The sequence below is a fragment of the Dreissena polymorpha genome, chromosome 1, assembly GCF_020536995.1.
Source record: "Dreissena polymorpha isolate Duluth1 chromosome 1, UMN_Dpol_1.0, whole genome shotgun sequence".
Classification (NCBI taxonomy): domain Eukaryota; kingdom Metazoa; phylum Mollusca; class Bivalvia; order Myida; family Dreissenidae; genus Dreissena; species Dreissena polymorpha.
This window is the reverse complement of record NC_068355.1, coordinates 145,359,302-145,386,801: the sequence shown is the minus strand read 5'-3', so window position 1 is coordinate 145,386,801 and position 27,500 is coordinate 145,359,302. Positions and strand designations below refer to the sequence as shown.

Below are 27,500 nucleotides of genomic sequence, written 5' to 3'. Positions count from 1 at the left end.
TGTTTTACGAAAACAAATGGTTTCATAACATTGCAACTGCTCTGCATCCATTGATTAAAAGGTGCGAAATCACCAATTTCTTCGAAAAAATCAATGTTAGCAAGAAGTAAGTACGCAAAGCTATAAACATTTATAATTTTCTTTCAAGTTATTGTAAATGTGAAAATTAAATACAGTTGACTACGATGACGACATTCATGGAGCCTTTTGAAGGGTTTTCTACCGAACACACATTCTGCATGGTGTCGTTTTGATTGAGGATAAAATTAATATTTTAATAATCCGCAACATAGTAACGAGATTCTTATAAAAACCGGTGACACCGGTACATGTATATGAATCGCGTCATGCGAAAAAGGGTCTTGTGTCATATGCGACCAGTGTAGTTTAGTTAGGAGCCAACGGGTACGTCATATAGCCACGCATGGTTCCGTGGTTTGATTAACGCAAAGAGTAGCTCCTGATCAGACTGTGAATGGTCTGGAGCTACGCGATCCGTACGTGGCATAAGACACATTTTCGCATAACGTACGTCATATTCTTGTTGTTTCAAAAACAATTTTATTGTTTAGAGAAAAACGCCGATATGAAAGTTAAAGTTTTTTAATCTAAATATTAGCATCCGTCTCACACAGTTTATTAAGTTCCCTTCTATGTTCTGCGAACGTGCACGTCGCCATGTTTTTAATGTTACGTTATGATTGATCGGTGTTACACCGCATTACAAACAAGAGCACCGCCTTGCGGGTGCAGACCGCTCATCTATTTTTCTTTTTAAAGGTATAGGGACCTATCTCAATTTCAATCACAAAGGATGGAGGGGTGGAGTGGAGAGGGGTGTATAGTGTGGGGGTGTGGTCATTTATTACATTATCTTCCAAAAATGCAAAAAAAAAAATGCAAAAACAAATAAAAACAATGGGATGGTTGGACGGTATTTCAAAAATAAAACAATAAAAATAAATATTTGTGTTTTTTAACCATGTTTGAAAAAAAACAAGAGATGTGTTTGTCAGAAACACAATGCCCCCTTTTGCGCCGCTTTGAAATATTTATTTTTTTTGCCTTTGACCTTGAAGGATGACCTTGACCTTGAACTTCAACCACTCAAAATGTGCAGCTTAATGAGAAGGCCGCTTTGAAATATTATTTTTTTGACCTTTGACCTTGAAGGATGAACTGGACCTTGAAGGATGACATTGGACTTCCACCACCCAAAATGTGCAGCTTCATGATAACGTCACATTGAATTATTTTGTTTACCTTTGACCTTGAAGAATGACCTTGACCTTGAAGAATGACCTTGACCTTGAAAATTCACCACTCAAAATGTGCAGCTTCATGGTACGCCGCTTTGATTTGTTTTTTTACCTTGAAGGATGACCTTGACCTTCCACCACTCAAAATGTGCAGCTTCATGATAACACTGCTTTGTTTGACCTTTAACCTTGATGGATGACCTTGACCCTTGAAGGATAACCTTGACCTTGAACCTACACCACTCCAAATGTGCAGCTTCATGATAACGCCGTTTTGATTTTTTTTACAACCTTTGACCTTGAAGGATGACCTTGACCTTGAAGAGTGACCTTGACCTTGAACTTCCACCACTAAAAATGTGCAGCTTCATGATAATGCCGCTTTAAAATGTTTTATTTGTTTTTTGACCTTTGACCTTGAAGGATGACCTTGACCTTGAAGAATGACCTTGAACTTCCACCACTAAAAATGTGCAGCTTCATGAGAATGCGCTTTGATTTATTTTTATTGACCTTGAAGGATGACCTTGACCTTGAACTTCCACCACTCAAAATGTACAGCTTCATGAGATACACATGCATGCCAAATATCAAGTTGCTATTTTCAATATTTAAAAAGTTATGGCCAATGTTAAATTTTTTCGGACGGACAGACGCCATATATTTGACCTTGAAGGATGACCTTCACCTTCACCTTTCCCCACTCAAAATGTTCAGCTCCATGAGATACACATGCATGCCAAATAACAAGTTGCTATTTTCAATATAAAAAAAATTATGGCCAATGTTAAAGTTTTCGGACGGACAGACATCATAAATTTGACATTTGACCTTGAAGGATGACCTTGACCTTTCACCACTCAAAATGTGCAGCTCCATGAGATACACATGCATGCCAAATATCAAGTTGCTATATTAAAACGTGAAAAAGTTATGGCCAATGTTAAAGTTTTTTTTCGGACTGACAGACAGACTGACTGACATATTGATGGACAGTTCAACTGCTATATGCCACCCTACTGGGGGCATAAAATTTTTTTTTTTGGGGTGGGGGGAATAGTGTGAGGGTGTCGTGGTCATTTGTAAGATGATCTTTACTTTAAAAAAAAATGGGGGGGAATGAGAGGGGATTCGGGGGGAGGAGGGGGGTGTGGGGGATGGTTTGGATGGAGTCAATTGTGGTATGTCAGGTAAGAGTTGTTTTGTCAAAGTATCAATCGAATCTAATCATAAATAAAGAAGTTATGGCAATTTTTGCATAATGTAATAATATGACCTTGAGAGTCAAGGTCATTCAAAGGTAAAATTCAACTTGCCAGGTACAGTACCCTCATGATAGCATGAAAGTATTTAAAGTTTAAAAGCAATGGCCTTGATACTTTAGAAGTAAAATGAATCTAAACACATAATGTAACCATATATTCAAAGTTACTAAGTCAAAAAAGTGCCATAATTCGGTAAAAATGAAAACAAGAGTTATACAACTTGTCCTTTACTGTCCCCTTATGATAGTTGGCGAGTGTTCCAAGTATGAAAGCAATATCTATGATACTTAAGGGGTAAAGTGGACCAAAACACAAAACTTTACCAAATTTTCAAGTATAAAGGGCCCATAATTCCGTCAAAATGCTAGTCAGAGTTACATTACTTTGCCTGCACAGTCCCCTCACGATAGTTAGTAAGTGTTGCAAGTATGAAAGCAATGGCTTTGATACTTTAGGAAAAAAGTGGACCTAAACACAAAACTTAACCAAATTTTCAATTTTCTAAGTATAAAAAGGGAACATAATTCTGTCAAAATGCCAGTCAGAGTTACATAACTTTGCCTGCACAGTCCCCTTATGATAGTGAGTAAGTGTTGCAAGTATGAAAGCAATAGCTTTGATACTTAAGGAATAAAATGGACCTAAACACAAAATTTAACCAAAAATTTCAATTTTCTAAGTATAAATAGGGCACATAATTCTGTCAAAATGCAAGCCAGAATTATCTTACTTTGCCCGCCCAGTCCCCTCATGATAGTAAGTAAGTGTACCAAGTGTGAATGCAATAGCATTGATACTTTATGAGAAAAGTTTACCTAAACGCAAAACTTAACCGGTAGCCGACACCGACGCCAAGGTGATGACAATAGCTCTTTTTTTTTCTCAAAAAATAGATGAGCTACATGTAATAATCAACTAATAATAAATATATCATTATTAGTTGATTATTTTTTAATACCATGTAACACCGATCAATCATAACTTAATGCACAAACATTTACCATGCTCTAAAATTCATTATATGCATTTTTTGACGCTTTAAAACAGATCTTTAACTAACAGTATGTAGCTACAGTTGATAATATACTTGAGTCGCCCTTTGGAAAAAAACAGGCTAATCATTCCAGATAAGCCTGTGCATTGTTCACATGGTAATCCTGGACGATTTTTTAATGGAATTTAATATAAATCTAGTACATTGTACATTGCTCCAGAAAGTCATCCCTGTGTGTACTACACAGGCTAATATGGGAGAATACCTCATGCACATGTATAAAGACTAAAAAGACAGGTTCTCCCAGAGACTACCACAAATAATTTGAGTGGGATAATGCTGCAACTCCCATGACTGACATAAAAAGAATCAGATCAACTGATATCTGATTACACATGAACATTCTGAACGATTTTTAGGAAGGGAAACAACAAATTCACAAATAAATGACTCTTGATTTATTTAATAACATATAAAGTCTTCCAGAATAAACATTCTTCAATGTAATTGAAATATGACTTGTTTATACACTATTGTTTATACAACATAAAACTCTCCAGAGTAAACACTGCTTCAAACAACACATAAAATATTCCTCTCTCACATGAATTTATGTAAAAAAAAGAAAAAAGTTTAAGACAATAACAAATGGAAAAAATGCAAATACTCATTGTATTTATATTTAGAAGACTTGTCATGATGATCTTTAAATAATGTTTGTTTAAAAGTTTCAAAGGACTAGTACTAAATATAAAAATTCCTTTTCATTAATACTCAGTACTATTACTGTTAAACATTTTTTACAAGTATCTGATTTATACAGATACATGTACATGTATCATTGGAAACTAAATTTAGGCAGATATCTACATTGTACTAACTAACATGTTACTACATGTAACATGTTAATTGCTCCTTTTTTCTTTCTTTGATATTTTAACACATTCATGGTATCCATATTATAGTTATCACAAACATAAATATGTCAGGAATGCTGGTAATGTATTCAACAATAGGATTTCAAGATGAATACAATGTAATAAGAAAGCATGACCTTTAACTGCTTAAATATTTGAAAATACATGCACTACAAATATAATAAATAATTACACAAATAAAACATCTATTTTTCAAGGAATGGTTAGTCAAACACAGTAACCATATTTAACCACTTAAATTATATCACATTATGTATCTACAAATACTATCTAAATAAAATTGCTTTCTAGCCAGTATATTCCCCTTAACTAGTAGTACTGGAAACAAGCGTCATGCTAGCTTGTGTGAACATAATGACCAAAATTGTATAACAGTTATTGTATCCCCATCTCTAATGAAGTCTTGACTATCATTGTTTAAGTGTTCATGAAATTTCTTGAGTTAATTGGAATCTTCAACACATAAAGAGAATTTGATGCAGTCTAACTCTGCTCGTAGTTGGTTCTTGAATTCATCCTGAACTGACAATAGGAGAAGATAAAGAAGGCTACATAAATTCCTGCCCCAATGAAACAGTTAATTGCAGTTTTCTCGTACTGTTCATGAACAAAACTCATGGAAAAGTTGTGCTCCTCCCAATCTTCTTCTTTCAGAGGAATATCTTCAAACAATGCAGGACTGTGAATTTGGAAGAATATTCCCAGCAAAGCCTAAAAAATTATGAATTCTAAGAATCATAAACAGTATGGGTTGCTAAATTTATATTATATAATACGGTAAGTACTTCATCCAAGTAAATCAAAAAACACTAATGATGCATGCTTTATAAAAAATACCTACATTACGATAACATGTCACACTTAGACAAAAACCACAATTTACTACTTAAGAAATAGTAAACTCCACTAAGGTCCCTATGGCATTATAGTGACCAGCCAGGCAGCCACAAACCGTATATGGACCGAAGCCGTCGGCTTCGGTCCATATACGGTTTGTGGCTGCCTGGCTGGTCACTATAATGCCATTGGGACCGAAGTGGAGTTTACCATTTCTTATATTATACCAAAGAGTTTCCACTTTACCATTTTACAGTTGTACGATTGTTTATGGTTTAAAAGTGATAAACTGAAGAATTTCGCATAAAAAACGTCATGATCTTTTTAAACAAATAAGTATGTCACTATTTTTTCAGTACAGTAAAACTGCCTGTTTGTAATATTAAGTCCCCACACTGATCCTACATTTTTCTAACCATTCAAACGCGCCAAGTCTTCTAAGTTATTTGCAGTGATTTCATTGTTGAGGTGGAAATCTGGGGACCAATGGGTGTGGTAGGTGACAAAGACAAAGATTGTCCAATGCAATGATGCACCTTTTGACGGGCTTAAGTTGGGTAAAGAGATTCATCATAATTGACAGAAGATGGTAAATGGGCTCTCAATATAATGGGCAAAGTCGATATCATTTGATCTTAAAAATAAGTAGTTGCAGTAACTGAAAAAAGGTGTATGTATCAAACGCCCTGCAGACTCTCTTTTCATATTCAAGTGCCCCAGAGAGGGACCGTTAAATTTCCTATGGAAAGCACTGGAGTGGTAATGGTCCCTTTGAAACCGGTGTAAATAGGTATATTTTTAGGGTAAAAAGGCAAGCAAAGTTCGAATACAGAAAGCACACAGCTTCGTAAGGTAAAAACCGTTTTTTGTTAATTCATCAAGGGGCAAAATCTATTTTGAAACAACTTTCGCCAGTAAAGTTGTACATAATGCTAAATGTTCACTCAAGTATGGGACTGCCAATAAAAAACAATAGGAAAATCATCAAAACATTAATAAACTGAATCGTTCCCGGTAGAATCACTCTAAATCATACATGGACTTCGGAAAATAATCTCATACACATGACTGTGCTTTAATTAAAACATATGAAAATGTTACCACTTAAAAACAGAATTTGTGTAATTATCTCCTAAGTATACGTACCAACTGGATAATTCCCCATATACTCAGTAGTGTACAACATATCGATAATTTAGGCCCACAGATTGGCATTTTCGTGAGTGTTATTTTGTTTTCAGTACTCTTTTGTTTTCTATAAACCGGAAGTCATCTGACTTGACAGTCATGTACAATTCATCTTCCGGTTTTAATTTAGGTTACACTGCACTAGTATTAATTGTCCATCAACAGACAACTCAAGTCTCAACGGAAAGCAATTGAATTTGTTCACAAACCTATATTTTAATCCGTCTGTTCGGACTTTGATTTTTTTTACCTTAACAACGGTCAGGAACATGTAAAACACATTTCCTGCCAAAGTTAGGTCTTATGATTAGTGATTTATCATTTGGTTTATAAACATTTCATGCAGCGGATAAGCGACCATCAATTTTAAAGAAAACACTTAAACCTTTTTTAATTTCATTACTTATGAAGAGATTCTTAAACCTTTACTTTCATAACTTCACAAAACATATTTTTGTTTAGATTGAGATGGAGTTTTAATTTTGCGAACGGTAAATGTGCAAAATAACTTTTTATAGTGGCGCGTAACCATTCATATGAATTTATTCGTGGAGTCTAGAATGGATCCTTTTATTTTGCTATATAGGATACCACTAAAGTTGGCCGTAAAAAGGCGGCCTCACCGCAAAGTAGTCGTATTTCCAAGATGTCTGTCAAGTCTGTCAAAGAATGCTGAAGGGAACGAATTTTTCTCGACGGTCCAGAATGGGCTAAAGATTAAATAAAATTATAAGAGTGAAGCGAATTGTCGTCAATTGAATTGGAACTAAAAACTGTTGCGAAAATTCAGGTAGGCTAAAAATAAAAAGTCGTTTAAAAGCTGATGAATCTTTCTATTATAAATGTTTTCATGTCATTTTAAATACATAATATTGATGAATCAAAGCAACACAAATTGGTTATAAAATGTAATAAATTAAAGATTAAGGCACAGGGATGCCTTGTGGTCAAAGTTCTTTGCTGAAGGCCTGTATGTTAAAAGGTAAAGCTATGTTTTGCACGGTCACACGCGTACCCCCATTTTGGCATTTGTGAATATATTAAAACAGAGTGACTGAGTCTGCAGTTAATTACTTATAGCCACACAACTTATTTGACATAGTAAATTTAATTATAAATAAAAAAACATTTTTTATCTATGCAAATTAGAATATATATGGTGGTTACAAGGTAGAAATCCATTTTGTTTGTGGTTAAAAACTTCAAAATAATCGCATTTGTCAAAATGGACGTATACAATTTACATATAGAGCAGTTCATTGTTATTGTTTTGATTTTTGCACATGCGCAATGCACTGGTAGGCAAAAGCATGGGTTATAGTAGCGCAAAACATATGGATAACGACACTTGTTTAGTAACTGTATCGAAAAGAAGGTCCGAAAAAACAACACCTAAATAATATTTCAAAAATATAATATTTAGTGCAAAAAGAATTTATTAATACATTTATTTGCATCTTAAAACAATGCGTCATAAGTATCAAAGTAAAGATTGTCTGAAGACTGAAAGACCGGCAATTTGACACAACAAAGAGCTCTATAATGTATTAGCGGTATTATTTTTTGCATAAAAGCTTCAATAAAATTAAATTACAATAATAATACATCTAATTATAAAATAATAATTATCAATGGCATGAGTACGCTAGTGTGATAAAAATGAGTGATAGAAAGTGTAAGGGGTGCTTTGAAAATTATGTACTTCAAAGCCCTATTATAAGCGAAGTGCATGACGGTATTTACATGTAATTTTAATTTTGATGGGTTTTGTACAGAGAATGACACTATTGAGGAAAATTAACATACAGCTGAAAAACACAACTTTACATGATGCGAATTGAACTGTGTATTCATGTATATTGAAAACTTGTTACTAGTAGTATGTGTGACACATATTTAACATTTTAACACACATATACCTATATACATATTGTTTTATTATTATTTTTTGAAAACATTATTTACCCCTGTTGGTGTTAAGCGTAATTTCTTGTTTTTATGATGTCGTTCGTGCATTGCTGTAACATTAAATCATCATACAGAATCATTCAGAATGACGTGGTTTTAATTAACTGATACCCGCTAAATACGTTAAATGTTTTCTACGTAAATTATATACTTATTGAATACTTTATTTTTTATAAATTAAACGGGCTAATATCTTTACTGTTTACAATTTCTGATAATCCATATTGGACATGACTTTGAATTTGCACAATATGTAACATATCTAATTTAAGCAACTGTTAAGTATTTCAGCGGTAAATAATTTAACCAAATGACTGCTTATACTACCAGAAAGAGAAGACATGGTGGTATCCTCAATTGTGTTGAATGCCCAGACTGTCATCTGCCACCCAGTGTGGTTTACACCATGTTGTTAGTGAAGTCTGGACAATATTTGATAAAAACGCGATAATTGGTTTATGCAGAACTTAAACACAGTAATACAAAGGCTTACATGGTTTTAAGATTGATGCAAACAATGAAATGAAAAATATTGCATTTAATTTAATTAAATGTTTATTTAGTTAATTTTTATATGTTGTTTTTTTGGAATTGATCTATTTATTGCTTGTTTTCAATCTGTGTTTCAGTAAAGTAGAACAACTTGTTGACATGTTCAAAAATAAAATTGTGTAAATATGAACGATCATGCTCTATTTCTTCCCATTGATTGTGTCTTTCTTTTGCCTACCAATGTAGTCCGGATGTAAACACGCAGGTGCGGGTGACGTCACACGTGAACTGGTCTATAGAAATCCTACTTTCTGTTTTAAAAGCAGTTTCGTTTGAAAATTAATAAATTACTTGCTAACTAGGCTATAGATTTAATGACAATTTTGCACACCTTAAAATTGCATCTATATGTATTGATTAACATGTATTTCATTTCAAGGTGTGCTTTAAAGCCACACATCTTTAAATGAAATACATGGCATAGTAAATTTAAGTATAAATAAGAAACATATTTTATCTATGCCAATTAGAATATATCTGGTGGTAACAAGGTAGAAATCTGTCTCTTTTGCGCTTTGAAACTTAGCATTAATCGCGTTTGTCGAAAATGGACGTATACGTCTAGAAATCCTACTTTCTGTTTTAAAAGCGGTACCGGTTGAAAAATAATAAATTACTTGTTAACTAGGCTATAGATTTAATTTTATCTATCTCAATAAGAATATATCGATGGTCCCAATTTAAAATGTCGAACCTACAAAAACACAAGTTTTCAGGAGACGTATTTTTGTTAAACATTTCTTGCACAAAGTCAAATAAAGATTATTTTAAACATTTTTAAAAGTGTCGCATGATGAACCATGTTCGTATGGAACTAATTTGACGTTAAGTTAATAAATCTGCTTTAAAATGTATCTTCGTCATTTAGACTTGCATTTATGTGATGTTTCGGCAAATTGGACAGCTTATTGTAAGAGATTTTGTTTCAATAGAATAAATTTGTCCATTTTTTCCGTTAGATATAGCAAAGCAATGCGTGTTTTTCTGTTTTACACGGTGGAACAGAGGTGACAACCTCAACTCTTTATTTATAGTGTGGCCTCAACTTTGTAACTTGTGGGAACAATTTTTAAAATAACTTGTGGAAACAACTAAGTACGTTGTCCCCACAACTGTTTAAGTTGAGACCTCAGCTTAGTAACTTGTGGCCACAACTTCATAACTTGCTCCCAAAACTTCAACCTAGTAATTTGTTCATTTAACTTATTAAGTTATTCCTTCAACAAAATAACTTGTGGGAACAACTTATTTATTAAGTTGAGGCCTCAGCTCAGAAACTTGTGTCGACAACTTCATAACTTGTTCCCACAACTTATTAGTTGTTGCCTCAACTAAATAACTTGTGGGACCAACTAACTATGTTGAGGCCACTAATTTAAGTTTAACCAATAAGATCGGGCTTTTCATCTTTACCGTTTTATCACAATTAGTACCCCTTATTTTACTAGATGCTCGGGTTCGAGCACTATCTCTGTTAGCTATGGATCCCCCGTTCGAGCCCTATCTGAGCACTTGCCATGTAAGCCATGGATTTCAGATTTGAGCCCCTATCTGAGAGATCGCCAAGTTAGCGACTTGGTTCAGGGTTTGAACCCTGGTGTGAAAACTAGGCACATAAGCGACGGATTCCGGTTGGGAATCCAGGTCTGATACCCCCCTTTTTAAACGATGGGTCTTTGGGTTTTAGCCCCAGTCTAAGGACTTTCCCTGTAAGCGACTTGGATCCCAGTCTGAGCATTCGCTCCCTACGTAACGGATCCTGGTTTGGATGCCCTGCTTGAGCACTCACCCTGTATGCTATGGGCCCCGGGCTCAAATCCCGGTTTAAGTACTTGCCATTTAAGCGAACGGACCCTGATCAAAGTCCTAGTCTTAGCGCCGGACCCGAAAATGCGGGATTTATAGCTTACAGGGCTAGTGCTCAGACCGGCGCTAGAACCAGAACACCCATAGCTTGCGAGGCTAGCTCTCATTTCGGGACTCGAACGCGGGAAATGTTGCTTACGAAGCTTGTGCTCATTTCGGCAGCCGGTCGCTTAGAAGGCGAGTGCTCAGTATGGTATGTTAGCGACGGCTGTTTGGTTCAAGTCTCTGTGTGAACCTTAAGCTTTCGGTGCGAACGCTCAGACTGAGGGTCGCAACCGGGATCCTTCCCTTACTGGGTAAGTGGTAAGACACAGGCTTGAACCCGGGATCCATAGCTTTCAGGGCTAGTACTCAGACTGGGGCTCGAACCCGGGACCGGTCACTGTTGGTGCAAATTCTCACATCGGAATTCGAGCCGTCGCTTATAGGGTAAATCCTCAAACCGAGGATTGATCTAGAGACCCAAAGCTTTCAGGGCTAGTGCTCGTACTATGATTCGAAACCCGGGGCCGTCGATAACTCCTAATTAGATTTTCAGACCGTCGAAAACTTAGGCATCTTGCACTCGCCTCGTAAACGATGGTTCCCGGGATCGAGCTCCGGTCAGAGGAATCGCCCTTTACAAGAAGGGTCCCGGGTTCAAATCCAAAAAACATGGGACTCGAAACCGGGACCCGACGCGTACGTTGCTAGTGCTCAGACCGGGGATGGAACTCTGAACCCAGTCGCAAACAAGGCAAGTGCTCAGACAGGGACTCAATCCCGGGATCCATAGCTTACAGGGATAGTGCTCAAATCGGCGCACAATATTACGCGTATACAGGTACTAAACGTGATAAAACGGTAAAGATGAAACGGCCTATCTGATTGCTTAAACTATATATATGTTGTGGTCGAAGCTTAATAAGTTGTTCCCACAACACATTAAGTTGTGGTTATAACATAGTAACTTGCGGCCAGAAGTTATTAAGTTGAAGGAACAACTAACTATGTTGAAACCTCAACTTAATAAGTTGTAGGAACAAGCTATTAGTTGCGGCCACAAGTTACTAAGTTAATACCTCAACATTTTATATTATTTTGATATCTTTTTGCGTTTATCAATGCTATAAAATGTACATCATTTAATTTTTTGATAAGCGAACGTTTACGTTTCGTCAATTTGCCTTAACATACATGGCTATATTGATACTTTAATATATTAATAAGCGCGCAAAATGCCGACGTAACAATTTTTTTCAGCTTCGTTATTTTGACTTCAAGCAATTGCGGTTCGTCATTACATCACGTGACTTTATGGAGCTGTTGCGATTGGTTAACTATTTTGTTGTTTTAGGGGTATATGTGCATTGATTTCACGCTTTGCACAGTATCAAAATCGCGAAATGCCAAAAATGTAGGTTCGTCATTTTAAATTGGGACCATCAATATCTATTGGTTACAAAGTAGAAATCCGTCTTTTTTGCGCTTTAAAACTTAAAAATAATCGTGTTTGACGAAACGGACGTACACGTAAAGAAATTCTACTTTCGGTTTTAAAATTAAACAGAATAAAAATTTACTTGCTAACTAGGCTATAGATTGAAGGACAATTTTGCACACTTTTAAATTGCATCTATATGTATTGATCAACATGTGCTTAATTTCAAGGTGTGTGGCTTTAAATGAAATCATACTTCAGTAGGGTGATAAGAAAAAAACAGTATCTTGGTTACCGCTTTCAGTCAATATTCCAGTGACGTTGTGGAAGATGTTTTGTTAACACCAACAATTTGGAAATTTAGAGTTAAAAAAATAGATTAATATGAACTGTTATCAGATAAGGTATCATAGTTAATTCGGCCCAAAATGTATACATTGGCAGTAGGTCTACTAGCCTTAAATATACAAGTATTTTCCCTGTATTGAATTGATCTATTCAGTTAATAATACTGTTACTGCAGATTCATGAACTCTGATAAAAACAAATACTAAATTAAAACCACCTGTGGAACTCAGATTGGAACTCAGATGTACTGAAATTTAATAAAATAATCAAATATATGAATTGTTGTGATAGGCAGCATGTGCATATAATTTATTATAACTTTTGGTAATCTAACATTAATTTATGAATTTGAAAATAAGTAAAAAAAGACAAGAGACTGCAAAGATAAGTTAATTGCAATTAATGACTTGTACATTATTCTTGATAAATAGATTAATCATCATCTGGAGTAGTTTAAGAAATACTGTTAATGATCCATTATGAGATATTGTGAATGGTAATTTTCTGTGGTGGTGTGTTAACATCTTTAACTGAAATAACTGATATCATTTTCTTCTGAAACACTAAGAGATCCATGATAAAACTTTCATGGAATGTTCCGTGCTCAGGTGTTGAACTGTTCTTTTTTCAAAGCGAAAGCATTGCATATCATTCATTAGTTATGTTAGCAAGTCAACCAGAGTGATAACAGCAAAAAATCGTCTCTGAAACAATGTGACTTATAGCTTATATATTTAGCTTAAGACATCATCTTGTTATCCACTGTGGTGTCTGTAAATGTTATTTTAATCATATACATGTGTTATCTGACCTGAAACAACGTTGGTGCTCAGAAATCTTAATTAGCAGCCAATTGTTTTGATTTTAACCAAAATAAACAAACAGTGACAATTGAAAACATTTTCAATGAAACCACAAGGCCAAGAGATGTAGATTAATAAGCAGTATCATGTTAAATTAAAATATCCTTCAAAATTGCTCCACACTTTCATGTATGTTGAACAGGTTTGAACAGATTTAACCTTTCCATTGTATTTTATTCATGTGACACCATGTATGTTGAAGAGCCCCTTGTTTGTTTGTTTTTTAAAGTGATGCAACTTAGTAATGGATTTTCTGGTTTAATTTGCAGATTGTTGAGCAAGGCGTTCATGCCAGAAGGTTTACATCCAATATTGCCCAGGGGGACAGTAATTAGAACAATTTCTTTAAGTTTGTGTGGACACAGAGGCTTGAATGTAGAAATCAAAGAGTGGACATGCGTATAAAATATCGCCAACAGACCATGGACGGATAAAGAGAAAAATCTACTATTGTGATTGAAAGTTGAAAATAAACAGCAAATAAACTTCAAATAGAAATTTAAACATACAAGAAGTAGGACCTTGACCATGCCTCAACAACATCAGGAACAAGAAGTCAAACATGCAATATTAATTCACATGCTTGTAGCTAATAGCACATGAGCATTAGCAAGTGAAGGAGAGAAACAATAACTAATGACCATAAAATTCTATATTGATACTTATCAAAATTGGATCCATTCTGAACAACTTCAAGAGTCTAGCCAGCTCTATTGATACTTAAAAATTGGATCCATTCTGGAAATTGTAAGAGTCTAGCCAGCTCTATTGATACTAACCATAATTGGATCCATTCTGGAGAATTTCAAGTGTGTAGCCAGCTCTATTGATATTGACCAAAACTCGATCCATTCTGGACATTTGCAAGAGTGTATCCAGTCCTGTTGAAATTGACCGAGTTTTGATCCATTCTGGACATTTTCAAGAGTGAAGCCAGCTCTATTGTTACTTACTAAAATTGGATCAATTGTGGACACGTTCAAGATTCTAGCTAGCTCTATTGATACTTACCAAAATTTGATCCATTCGGGACAATTTTAAGAGTCAAGCCAGCTGTATTGGTACTCACCAAAATTGGATCCATTCTGGACAACTTCAAGACTCTAACCAGCTCTCTTGATACTTACCAAAATTTGATCTATCTATACAAATTCAAGAGTCTAGCCAGCTCTATTGATACTTACCAAAATTGGATCCATTCTGGACAATTTCAAGAGTCTAGCAAGCTCTATTGATACTTACCGAAAATGGATCCAATCTAGGCAATTTCAAGAGTCAAGCCAGCTCTCTTGATACTTACCAAAATTGGATCCATTCTGGACAATTTCAAGAGTCTAGCCAGCTCTATTGATAATTACCAAAATTGGATCCATTCTTAACAATATCAAGTGTCTAGCCAGCTTTATTGATACTTACCAAAATTGGATCCAATTTTGGACAATTTCAAGAGTCTAGCCAGCTCTATTGATACTGACCAAAATTGGATCCATTCTGGACAATTTCAAGAGTATAGCCAGATCTATTGATACTTACAAAAATTGGATCCATTCTGGACAATTTCAAGAGTCTAGCCAGCTCTATTGATATTTTCCAAAATTGGATCCATTCTGGACAATTTCAAGAGTCTAGCCAGCTCTATTGATACTGACCGAAACTGGATCCATTCTGGAAATTTGCAAGAGTGTATCCAGTCCTGTTGAAATTGACCGAATTTGGATCCATTCTGGACATTTTCAAGAGTGTACCCAGCACTATTGTTACTTGCCAAATTGGATCCATTCTATAAAATTTCAAGAGTCTAGCCTGCACTATTGATACTTAACAAAATTGGATCCAATCTGGACATTTTCAAGTGTTTAGCCAGCCTTGTTGATACTGACCGAATTTGGATTCATTCTGTACATTGTCAAAATATTTTTGATTGATCATATAATGTCCCAGGGATGAAAATAAGCCACACCTTTTTGCTTTTTATTAAAGGGGCCTTTTCAAGTTTTTGTAAATTGTCAAAATTGTTTCAGATTTTTATGTCGCCCACCACTATAGTGGTTTATAAAATTATAAATTGTTGCAATGCAAAACGATTGAATAATATGGAAAGTTCTGTTGTCGTTGTTATATTTTGTGAAACTACGAGAATTGCTTATATAAAGTATAAAATACCTTCCACATTGTATGACCACAAATGACCGAGTGGTCAAAGCAGTAGACTTTTTCTCCAGTACTCCAGTTGTCAGTGGTTCTATCCCTGTTGAGGGTTCAACCAAGATTTGATTTTCAATTTGTGTCTAGTTATACACTGGGGACCATGGCGTTTTCCTTATATGCATGTTATAAAAACTATTATTATCCTATGACCTAAACAACAAAGATAAGGAGCCTGCAATTGAGGTTGCATCTGAATATTGTATGGTATTTGTTTGAACGACACAGGCCCTCTGGGACCTATTTAAAAAACATTATTGATCCATTTTTTATCTTTAACAACTTTTATAATTTTTCTCAGTACATACTCCGGTTTGACTTGAAACATACAAACTAGTGAAAATAATAAGTACTGCCATAATTACCATGGCAATGTGTTGTTGTTTTTGGTTAAAGGCCAATGTGCAGACTTACTACTAAATGATGAAACAATGATGTAATGTTACTGTTTTAAATTTGAGAAAGTATGTGTTTTTATATTCTTAGCATTTTTATTTATTTTTCATGTAAAATATACACTTTTGAAAAATGGTGTTTTATAACTGTTAAGTTAAGTACACTGGTATTTCAGTTTGGTTATGTAGCGGGGTTTGTGTATTGACACAAGGGGTTATAGTTGCCAACTTTTATTAAGCCTCCCTTTGAAGAAGAGGGGGTATATTGTTTTGCACATGTCGGTCCGTCTGTTCGTCCACCAGATGGTTTCCGGATGAGAATGCTTAGGCCTAGGATCATGTAACTTCATAGGAACATTGATCATGACTGGCAGATGACCCATATTGATTTTCAGGTCACTAGGTCAAAGGTCATGGGCACAGTGACTGGAAATAGTAAAATGGTTTCCGGATGATAACTCAAGAATGCTTACGCCTAGGATCATGAAACTTCATATGTACATTGATCATGACTGGCAAATGACCCTTTCGATTTTCAGGTCACTAGGTCAAAGGTCAAGGTCACAGTGACTCGAAACAGTAAAATGGTTTCCGGATGATAATTCAAGAATGCATACGCCCAATTTTAATTACCGGTATATAATTGATAATGGTATGAAATATAATAACATAAAGTATTATAAGTATTATCATAAATTATAAATCAGATAATTGATAAATACAATATCATTCAAATAATATAATGATTACAATTTTAACAAGTATACAAGTAAATACGCTTAAAATAATAAAATGACTCACCAGTAACCATATGAAGAAAGAAACTAAAGAGAGTAGGTTTAAGCAAATGAAAAATGCTTGTACCTCTTGCAAGGTTTAGTAACGAAATGAATCAAATGTTTCAGATATATAAAACCATAAATATGTATCTGAAATCAGCTCACCTAAAAAGCATTCTCCATTAATAATATACGGTAGCTCACTCATTCATCACACTGAATCTCTCTTGATTGGATAAGTAGTTATAATTATTTATAAAACTGGTGTTTTGTTTTGTTTTCATTGTGTTGCCTTTTTGCTTTTTGCTTTCTCTGAGAAATTTGCATCTTGATTTTTTTCATTTGCTTTATTAGGTTTGCATTCTGACGCTTTTTTTGCTTTTGCTTTCTTTGAGCTTAACAGTATGTATATATAATACTAGTGACACTACAACAGTTTGCTGTTGTTGTCTTATTTCGTTCATTTCATTAATTTTGATATCTTGTTGAAGAACTTGTAGTACTGTATGTATGTACATGTAGCATTAATCAATGCTTCTTTGCTCATCATTTGCCTTTGAAGCTCTGAAATAGTGCTAGTTACACATGCGGGATAATCATTTCAGCATTAGTATTGTATTATTTTGCTTTTATAATTATATTTTATTTTTTATTCATCAGTGTTGTATTGTTTTGCTTATATTGTGTGAAATTTGTTGATCATTTTCCTTCAAATCTGGTTTGAGATGATAATTTCCTTTAAGCCCTTTTTATTTTGTGGCACTATTGTGTTCTATTTTCTCTGTAAGCATTTTTACACCATTTCTTTTTATGGTACCTTGTGTCAACATCAAAAATCTTTTAAACAGCTCTTAATTTTGAATGTATAGTACTGATATTATATTTCTGCTTACATTTGAATAATGTCCTATAGGAATACTGCTTTAATTGTGTTTTTATTGTGCTTTATTAGAATAACTATTTCTTATGTATGCCATGTATTATTGATGTGTTGCAATTTGTTACTGCTTGTTAGTTCGGTAAACAGCTATACATAGCATATGTTATATACATGTTATTTCATACTGACAATAAATTCGTTTTGATGTGATTTGATTAAGGATGAGTGTTTGTGAATACCCTGTTACATACTCCCTCTGTAGAGAAAAATTGCTCCTGAGATTTAATTTCTTTTGTATACCCTAAACACAACAATTTAAATAAATTAATATATTCTTACTAGAATACTTCACTTTTACCTATACCAGCAATTTAAAATGACTGCGTACACTTTCCACCATAGTAGATAATGTTTACAAGGACTGGAGTGTTAAAGTGAGTGGAAAAATTAGTAAGATCATGACCTACAGCTGTATATATGCCTGAAAACAGCTGTTCAATCTGCTGAGGGTTGACCTATAAGTAAGATGTAAACAGATCTTAGAATCATGTACAGGGAAATTTAGCACAGTTATTCAACTTAGAAGTTTAAAATTAACTACACACCATAATTGCAATATAAATTTATAGATTTAAATAATAAAATAACGGAAAAAACAACCTTTATTTAATAATTAAGATAAATATCACTATATACGGTTCTGATTATTTGAAAGTTATTTACAAACCTCTCTGTATCCGATAGTATTAATATTTAATACTAGTGATTAACAGGGTAAAAAATTATACACAAGAGGAACATACACAAAATAATATTCATCAGGTTTACATGAAACTCATTGTTAATATGGAAAATATAAACCTATATTGGAGCAAATCTTGGCAGATGGAGTTTAACGTTAAAAAATGCGCCATCATGAATATCTCCAACTCCACTAAGAAAAGACTACAACTATACTATAAATAACGAAACCCTCGAAAATCTTTAACATCACCCTTACTTAGGAGTCGATCTTTGTGATAATCTGAAATTAAACACTCGTATCGATAACGCAACCAAGAAAGCTTCACAAACTCTGGGATTCATCAAACGCAACTTGAATGACCATGGAACAAATAGTGGTTGAAACGCTATTACTGTTGACCGTATTAATCAAAAATGGAAATAATGGATCAAACATCATTGCGTAAAATCAGGATTTGAATGTCATCCTAGCAATCAGTAGGGCTTTTCCGCCAAAACGGCTCAAAAGCTAAACCCAGTTCATGCTTAATTGTATTCAAATTAATTATGATTATGTTAAGCAATTAGGTAGTTTATTTACTTTAAACATTATCATCACATTTCAGCCAAATTAAACAAAAAAGGAAAATAGCCATTTAATTTCCACTCAACTAACTATTCAAAAACACATATTTTTGTTGAAAGATGTTAGATCCTATAAATACTATAAAGCTGCATAGTAAATACATAAATATATATATATATATATATTACATAACTCATACATACAGTATCAATAGAGCTGGCTAGACTCTTGAAATTGTCTAGAATGGATCCAATTTTGGTAAGTATCAATAGAGCTGGCTAGTCTCTTGAAATTGTCTAGAATGGATCCCATTTTGGTAAGTATCAATACAGCTGGCTATTCTCTTGAAATCGTCTAGAATGGATCAAATTTTGGTAAGTATAAATAGAGCTGGCTAGACTCTTGAAATCGTATAGAATGGATCAAAATTCGGTAAGTATCAATAGAGCTGGTTAACTATTGAAATCGTCTAGACGGGATCAAATTTTGGTAACCATCAACGGAGCTGGCTATACTCTTGAAATCGTCTAGAATGGATCCAATTTTGGTAAGTATAAATAGAGCTGGCTAGACTCTTGAAATCGTCTAGAATGGATCCCATTTTGGTAAGTATCAATGGAGCTGGCTAGACTTAAAATCGTATAGAATGGATCCAAATTCGGTAAGTATCAAAACAGCTGGCTAGACTCTTGAAATTGTCCAGAATGGATCCAATTTTGGTAAGTATCAATAGAGCTGGCTAGACTCTTGAATTTGTCTAGAATGGATCCCATTTTGGTAGGTATCAATAGAGCTGGCTATACTCTTGAAATCGTCTAGAATGGATCCAATTTTGGTAAGTATCAATAGAGCTGGCTTGACTCTTGAAATTGTCGAGAATGGATTCCATTTTGGTAAGTAACAATACAGCTGGCTATACTCTTTAAAACGTCTAGAATGGATCCAATTTTGGTAAGTATAAATAGAGCTGGCTAGACTCTTGAAATCGTCTAGAATGGATCCATTTTCGGTAAGTATAAATAGAGCTGGCTCAACTCTTGCAATCGTCTTGAATGGATCCCAAATTCGGTAAGTATCAATAGAGCTGGCTATACTGTTGAACTCGTCTAGAATGGATCCCATTTTGGTAAGTATCAATGGAGCTGGCTATCTCTTGAAAACGTCTAGAATGGATACAATTTCGGTAAGTATCAATAGAGCTGGCTATTCTATTGAAATCGTCTAGAATGGATCCAAATTCGGTAAGTATCAATAGAGCTGGTTAACTATTGAAATCGTCTAGACGGGATCAAATTTTGGTAACCATCAACGGAGCTGGCTATACTCTTGAAATCGTCTAGAATGGATCCAATTTTGGTAAGTATAAATAGAGCTGGCTAGACTCTTGAAATCGTCTAGAATGGATCCCATTTTGGTAAGTATCAATGGAGCTGGCTAGACTTAAAATCGTATAGAATGGATCCAAATTCGGTAAGTATCAAAACAGCTGGCTAGACTCTTGAAATTGTCCAGAATGGATCCAATTTTGGTAAGTATCAATAGAGCTGGCTAGACTCTTGAATTTGTCTAGAATGGATCCCATTTTGGTAGGTATCAATAGAGCTGGCTATACTCTTGAAATCGTCTAGAATGGATCCAATTTTGGTAAGTATCAATAGAGCTGGCTTGACTCTTGAAATTGTCGAGAATGGATTCCATTTTGGTAAGTAACAATACAGCTGGCTATACTCTTTAAAACGTCTAGAATGGATCCAATTTTGGTAAGTATAAATAGAGCTGGCTAGACTCTTGAAATCGTCTAGAATGGATCCATTTTCGGTAAGTATAAATAGAGCTGGCTCAACTCTTGCAATCGTCTTGAATGGATCCCAAATTCGGTAAGTATCAATAGAGCTGGCTATACTGTTGAACTCGTCTAGAATGGATCCCATTTTGGTAAGTATCAATGGAGCTGGCTATCTCTTGAAAACGTCTAGAATGGATACAATTTCGGTAAGTATCAATAGAGCTGGCTATTCTATTGAAATCGTCTAGAATGGATCCAAATTCGGTAAGTATCAATAGAGCTGGTTAACTATTGAAATCGTCTAGACGGGATCAAATTTTGGTAACCATCAACGGAGCTGGCTATACTCTTGAAATCGTCTAGAATGGATCCAATTTTGGTAAGTATAAATAGAGCTGGCTAGACTCTTGAAATCGTCTAGAATGGATCCCATTTTGGTAAGTATCAATGGAGCTGGCTAGACTTAAAATCGTATAGAATGGATCCAAATTCGGTAAGTATCAAAACAGCTGGCTAGACTCTTGAAATTGTCCAGAATGGATCCAATTTTGGTAAGTATCAATAGAGCTGGCTAGACTCTTGAATTTGTCTAGAATGGATCCCATTTTGGTAGGTATCAATAGAGCTGGCTATACTCTTGAAATCGTCTAGAATGGATCCAATTTTGGTAAGTATCAATAGAGCTGGCTTGACTCTTGAAATTGTCGAGAATGGATTCCATTTTGGTAAGTAACAATACAGCTGGCTATACTCTTTAAAACGTCTAGAATGGATCCAATTTTGGTAAGTATAAATAGAGCTGGCTAGACTCTTGAAATCGTCTAGAATGGATCCATTTTCGGTAAGTATAAATAGAGCTGGCTCAACTCTTGCAATCGTCTTGAATGGATCCCAAATTCGGTAAGTATCAATAGAGCTGGCTATACTGTTGAACTCGTCTAGAATGGATCCCATTTTGGTAAGTATCAATGGAGCTGGCTATCTCTTGAAAACGTCTAGAATGGATACAATTTCGGTAAGTATCAATAGAGCTGGCTATTCTATTGAAATCGTCTAGAATGGATCCAAATTCGGTAAGTATCAATAGAGCTGGTTAACTATTGAAATCGTCTAGACGGGATCAAATTTTGGTAACCATCAACGGAGCTGGCTATACTCTTGAAATCGTCTAGAATGGATCCAATTTTGGTAAGTATAAATAGAGCTGGCTAGACTCTTGAAATCGTCTAGAATGGATCCCATTTTGGTAAGTATCAATGGAGCTGGCTAGACTTAAAATCGTATAGAATGGATCCAAATTCGGTAAGTATCAAAACAGCTGGCTAGACTCTTGAAATTGTCTAGAATGGATCCAATTTTGGTAAGTATCAATAGAGCTGGCTAGACTCTTGAATTTGTCTAGAATGGATCCCATTTTGGTAGGTATCAATAGAGCTGGCTATACTCTTGAAATCGTCTAGAATGGATCCAATTTTGGTAAGTATCAATAGAGCTGGCTTGACTCTTGAAATTGTCGAGAATGGATTCCATTTTGGTAAGTAACAATACAGCTGGCTATACTCTTTAAAACGTCTAGAATGGATCCAATTTGGTAAGTATAAATAGAGCTGGCTAGACTCTTGAAATCGTCTAGAATGGATCCATTTTCGGTAAGTATAAATAGAGCTGGCTCAACTCTTGCAATCGTCTTGAATGGATCCCAAATTCGGTAAGTATCAATAGAGCTGGCTATACTGTTGAACTCGTCTAGAATGGATCCCATTTTGGTAAGTATCAATGGAGCTGGCTAACTCTTGAAAACGTCTAGAATGGATCCCATTTCGGTAAGTATCAATAGAGCTGGCTATTCTATTGAAATCGTCTAGAATGGATCCCATTTTGGTAAGTATCAATGGAGCTGGCTAACACTTGACAACGTCTAGAATGGATTCAATTTTAGTAAGTATCAATAGAGCTGGCTAGACTCTTGAAATCGTCTAGAATGGATACAATTTCGGTAAGTAAAAATACAGCTGGCTAGACTCTTGAAATTGTCTAGAATGGATCCAATTTTGGTAAGTATCAAAAGAGCTGGCTTGACTCTTGAAATTTTCTAGAATGGATCCCATTTTGGTAAGTATCAATGGAGCTGGCTAGACTCTTGAAATCGTCTAGAATGGATACAATTTCGGTAAGTATCAATAGAGCTGGCTATACTATTGAAATCGTCTAGAATGGATCCCATTTTGGTAAGTATCAATGGAGCTGGCTAACTCTTGAAAGCGTCTAGAATGGATTCAATTTTAGTAAGTATCAATAGAGCTGGCTAGACTCTTGAAATCGTCTAGAATGGATCAAATTTTGGTAAGTATCAATAGAGCTGGCTAGACTCTTGAAATTGTCTAGAATGGATCCAATTTTGGTAAGAATCAATAGAGCTGGCTAGACTTTTGAAATTGTCTAGAATGGATCCCATTTTGGTAAGTATCAATAAAGCTGGCTATACTCTTGAAATCGTCTAGAATGGATCCAATTTTGGTAAGTACAAATAGAGCTGGCTAGACTCTTGAAATCGTCTAGAATGGATCCAATTTCGGTAAGTATAAATAGAGCTGGCTAGACTCTTGAAATCATCTAGAATGGATCCCAAATTCGGTAAGTATCAATAGAGCTGGCTAGACTCTTGAAATCGTCTAGAATGGATTCAATTTTAGTAAGTATCAATAGAGCTGGCTAGACTCTTGAAATCGTCTAGAATGGATACAATTTCGGTAAGTATCAATAGAGCTGGCTATACTATTGAAATCGTCTAGAATGGATCCCATTTTGGTAAGTATCAATGGAGCTGGCTAACTCTAGAAAGCGTCTAGAATGGATTCAATTTAAGTAAGTATCAATAGAGCTGGCTAGACTCTTGAAATCGTCTAGAATGGATCAAATTTTGGTAAGTATCAATAGAGCTGGCTAGACTCTTGAAATTGTCTAGAATGGATCCAATTTTGGTAAGTATCAATAGAGCTGGCTAGACTTTTGAAATTGTCTAGAATGGATCCCATTTTGGTAAGTATCAATAAAGCTGGCTATACTCTTGAAATCGTCTAGAATGGATCCAATTTTGGTAAGTACAAATAGAGCTGGCTAGACTCTTGAAATCGTCTAGAATGGATCCAATTTCGGTAAGTATAAATAGAGCTGGCTAGACTCTTGAAATCATCTAGAATGGATCCCAAATTCGGTAAGTATCAATAGAGCTGGCTAGACTCTTGAAATCGTCTAGAATGGATCAAATTTTGGTAAGTATCAATAGAGCTGGCTAGACTCTTGAAATTGTCTAGAATGGATCCAATTTTGGTAAGTATCAATAGAGCTGGCTAGACTTTTGAAATTGTCTAGAATGGATCCCATTTTGGTAAGTATCAATAAAGCTGGCTATACTCTTGAAATCGTCTAGAATGGATCCAATTTTGGTAAGTACAAATAGAGCTGGCTAGACTCTTGAAATCGTCTAGAATGGATCCAATTTCGGTAAGTATAAATAGAGCTGGCTAGACTCTTGAAATCATCTAGAATGGATCCCAAATTCGGTAAGTATCAATAGAGCTGGCTATACTCTTGAAATCTTCTAGAATGGATCCCATTTTGGTAAGTATCAATGGAGCTGGCGAACTCTTGAAATTGTCGAGAATGGATTCCATTTTGGTAAGTAACAATACAGCTGGCTATACTCTTGAAAACGTCTAGAATGGATCCAATTTTGGTAAGTATAAATAGAGCTGGCTAGACTCTTGAAATCGTCTAGAATGGATCCATTTTCGGTAAGTATAAATAGAGCTGGCTCAACTCTTGAAATCGTCTTGAATGGATCCCAAATTCGGTAAGTATCAATAGAGCTGGCTATACTGTTGAAATCGTCTAGAATGGATCCCATTTTGGTAAGTATCAATGGAGCTGGCTAACTCTTGAAAACGTCTAGAATGGATACAATTTCGGTAAGTATCAATAGAGCTGGCTATTCTATTGAAATCGTCTAGAATGGATCCCATTTTGGTAAGTATCAATGGAGCTGGCTAACACTTGAAAACGTCTAGAATGGATTCAATTTTATTAAGTATCAATAGAGCTGGCTAGACTCTTGAAATCGTCTAGAATGGATACAATTTCGGTAAGTAACAATACAGCTGGCTAGACTCTTGAAATTGTCTAGAATGGATCCAATTTTGGTAAGTATCAAAAGAGCTGGCTTGACTCTTGAAATTTTCTAGAATGGATCCCATTTTGGTAAGTATCAATGGAGCTGGCTAGACTCTTGAAATCGTCTAGAATGGATACAATTTCGGTAAGTATCAATAGAGCTGGCTATACTATTGAAATCGTCTAGAATGGATCCCATTTTGGTAAGTATCAATGGAGCTGGCTAACTCTTGAAAGCGTCTAGAATGGATTCAATTTAAGTAAGTATCAATAGAGCTGGCTAGACTCTTGAAATCGTTTAGAATGGATCAAATTTTGGTAAGTATCAATAGAGCTGGCTAGACTCTTGAAATTGTCTAGAATGGATCCAATTTTAGAAAGTATCAATAGAGCTGGCTAGACTTTTGAAATTGTCTAGAATGGATCCCATTTTGGTAAGTATCAATAAAGCTGGCTATACTCTTGAAATCGTCTAGAATGGATCCAATTTTGGTAAGTACAAATAGAGCTGGCTAGACTCTTGAAATCGTCTAGAATGGATCCAATTTCGGTAAGTATAAATAGAGCTGGCTAGACTCTTGAAATCATCTAGAATGGATCCCAAATTCGGTAAGTATCAATAGAGCTGGCTATACTCTTGAAATCGTCTAGAATGGATCCCATTTTGGTAAGTATCAATGGAGCTGGCGAACTCTTGAAAGCGTCTAGAATGGATCCCAATTTTAGTAAGTATCAATAGAGCTGGCTATACTCTTGAAATCGTCTAGAATGGATCCAATTTCGGTAAGTATAAATAGAGCTGGCTCGACTCTTGAAATCATCTAGAATGGATCCTAAATTCGGTAAGTATCAATAGAGCTGGCTATACTCTTGAAATCGTCTAGAATGGATCCCATTTTGATAAGTATCAATGGAGCTGGCTAACTCTTGAAAACGTCTAGAATGGATCCCAATTTTAGTAAGTATCACTAGAGCTGGCCAGACTCTTGAAATCGTCTAGAATGGATCCAATTTCGGTAAGTATCAATAGAACTAGACTATTGAAATTGTCGTATGGATTCCATTTTGGCAAGTATCAATAGAGCTGGCTAACTCTTGAAATCGTCTAGAATGGATACAATTTCGGTAAGTATCAATATAGCTGGTTAACTATTGAAATCATCTAGAATTAATCCAATTTTGGTAAGCATCAAGAGAGCTGACTAGACTCTTGAAATCGTCTAGAACGGATCCAATTTCGGTATCAATAGAGATGGCTAGACTCTATCAAAAGAGCTGGCTAGACTCTTGAATTTTTTTGTCTAGAATGGATCCAAATTTGGTAAGTATCAATACAGCTGGCTAGATTCTTGAAATCGTCTAGAATAGATACAATTTTGTTTTGACGAGCGGTACTTCGGTTGAAAAGACAGATTTTACTGGTAGCCATTGTGCATATCAACAGTTTTATTGATACTTTGACACCCTTTAATCCAAATTTGGTCTTTATCTACAGCGATTTTCTTTTCAAATAATTTATTAAACAAAAATCAAACATTGTCGTAAACGATGCTGCAAATATATAGATTTGGTATCCATTGTAGCAATTTATTTAGGATCCAATATAGACACGACCGAATTTATTTTGGATATAACACGGAAGTAGCGGAAAATGGTTGATAGACTAGGTTAGTAGGTATTAAGTTTTTGCTATTTTGACAACATCTGTATCCTAATTTTTTTTGTTTTGATATTAATCACAATAATATTTCAACTATATGTGAAATAAAATCGTAGCTTAAAGGGGCCTTTTCACAGATTTTGGCATATTTTGAAGTTTGTCATTAAATGCTTTATATTGATAAATGTAAACATTGGATCTTAAAAGCTCCAGTAAAAAATCAAGAATAAAATTTAAAAAAGTAAAAAAAGTAGAGGGTACCAGGGCTCGAACCAGCGACCCCCGGAGTCCTGGAGTTAGTCTGAAGTAAAAACGCATTAGCCGGGTATACACAGGTTAAGTATTTTATACCTTATATAAGCAATCTTCGTAGTTTCGTAAATTTAAACGACAACAACAGAACTCTCCCAATTATTCAAGCGTTTTGCGTTGCAAGGCTTTATAATTTTTAGGTTTTCAAATCGTCAAAAGATACATATAATGGCCATATTGGAATATGCTAAATGTTTAGTAATACTGTTTCCTCACAAATATCATAACTAAAATGAAAATTTGCGAATCTTAAACAACTTTTTTTCAATTTTGTCAATTTACCAAACCTTGAAAAGATCCCTTTAATGAAGAACGAGTTGAATTGGGGAAAAAATTGTTAATGTCAGTGTCCATGAGGGAATAGTCAACTATACTTAGTAGTAGTCACTTGTATCTTGTATCGTTGCAATATTCCAACACACAGCTATTGACTCTCCGAGTCGCTGGGATGTATGTACTTCTAAACGCTCCAAGCATTCAAGAAGAAATTAAGTCTAGTAGTAGCT

General features: G+C 35.0%; 2 protein-coding genes and 1 long non-coding RNA gene across 4 annotated transcripts in view; 2 read left to right on the top strand and 1 right to left on the bottom strand.

The window, feature by feature from the left end:
* Positions 1–3,961: 3,961 nt before the first annotated feature.
* LOC127856066 (ribonuclease kappa-A-like) lies at positions 3,962–6,562 on the bottom strand (the record flags this gene model as incomplete). Its single annotated transcript, XM_052392086.1, has 2 exons — positions 3,962–5,167; positions 6,440–6,562. Coding segments are annotated over 2 exons (351 nt in total), but the record flags the coding sequence as incomplete, so codon positions are not given.
* Positions 6,563–7,034: 472 nt separating this feature from the next.
* Positions 7,035–17,977, top strand: LOC127854211 (uncharacterized). The gene is made up of 2 exons (XR_008036968.1): positions 7,035–7,271; positions 13,768–17,977. It is a non-coding gene; the product is annotated as an uncharacterized LOC127854211 (long non-coding RNA).
* An 8,660-nt stretch (positions 17,978–26,637) lies between these two features.
* The window catches only part of LOC127854168 (pleckstrin homology domain-containing family F member 2-like), a 24,927-nt gene continuing 24,064 nt past the window's right edge, over positions 26,638–27,500 (top strand). For both annotated transcript variants that reach the window (XM_052389176.1, XM_052389170.1), the window contains exon 1: positions 26,638–26,689. In XM_052389176.1, coding sequence (XP_052245136.1) covers positions 26,674–26,689 — 16 coding nt within the window. In that variant the 5' untranslated portion in view covers positions 26,638–26,673. The remainder of the gene's footprint in view (positions 26,690–27,500) is intronic.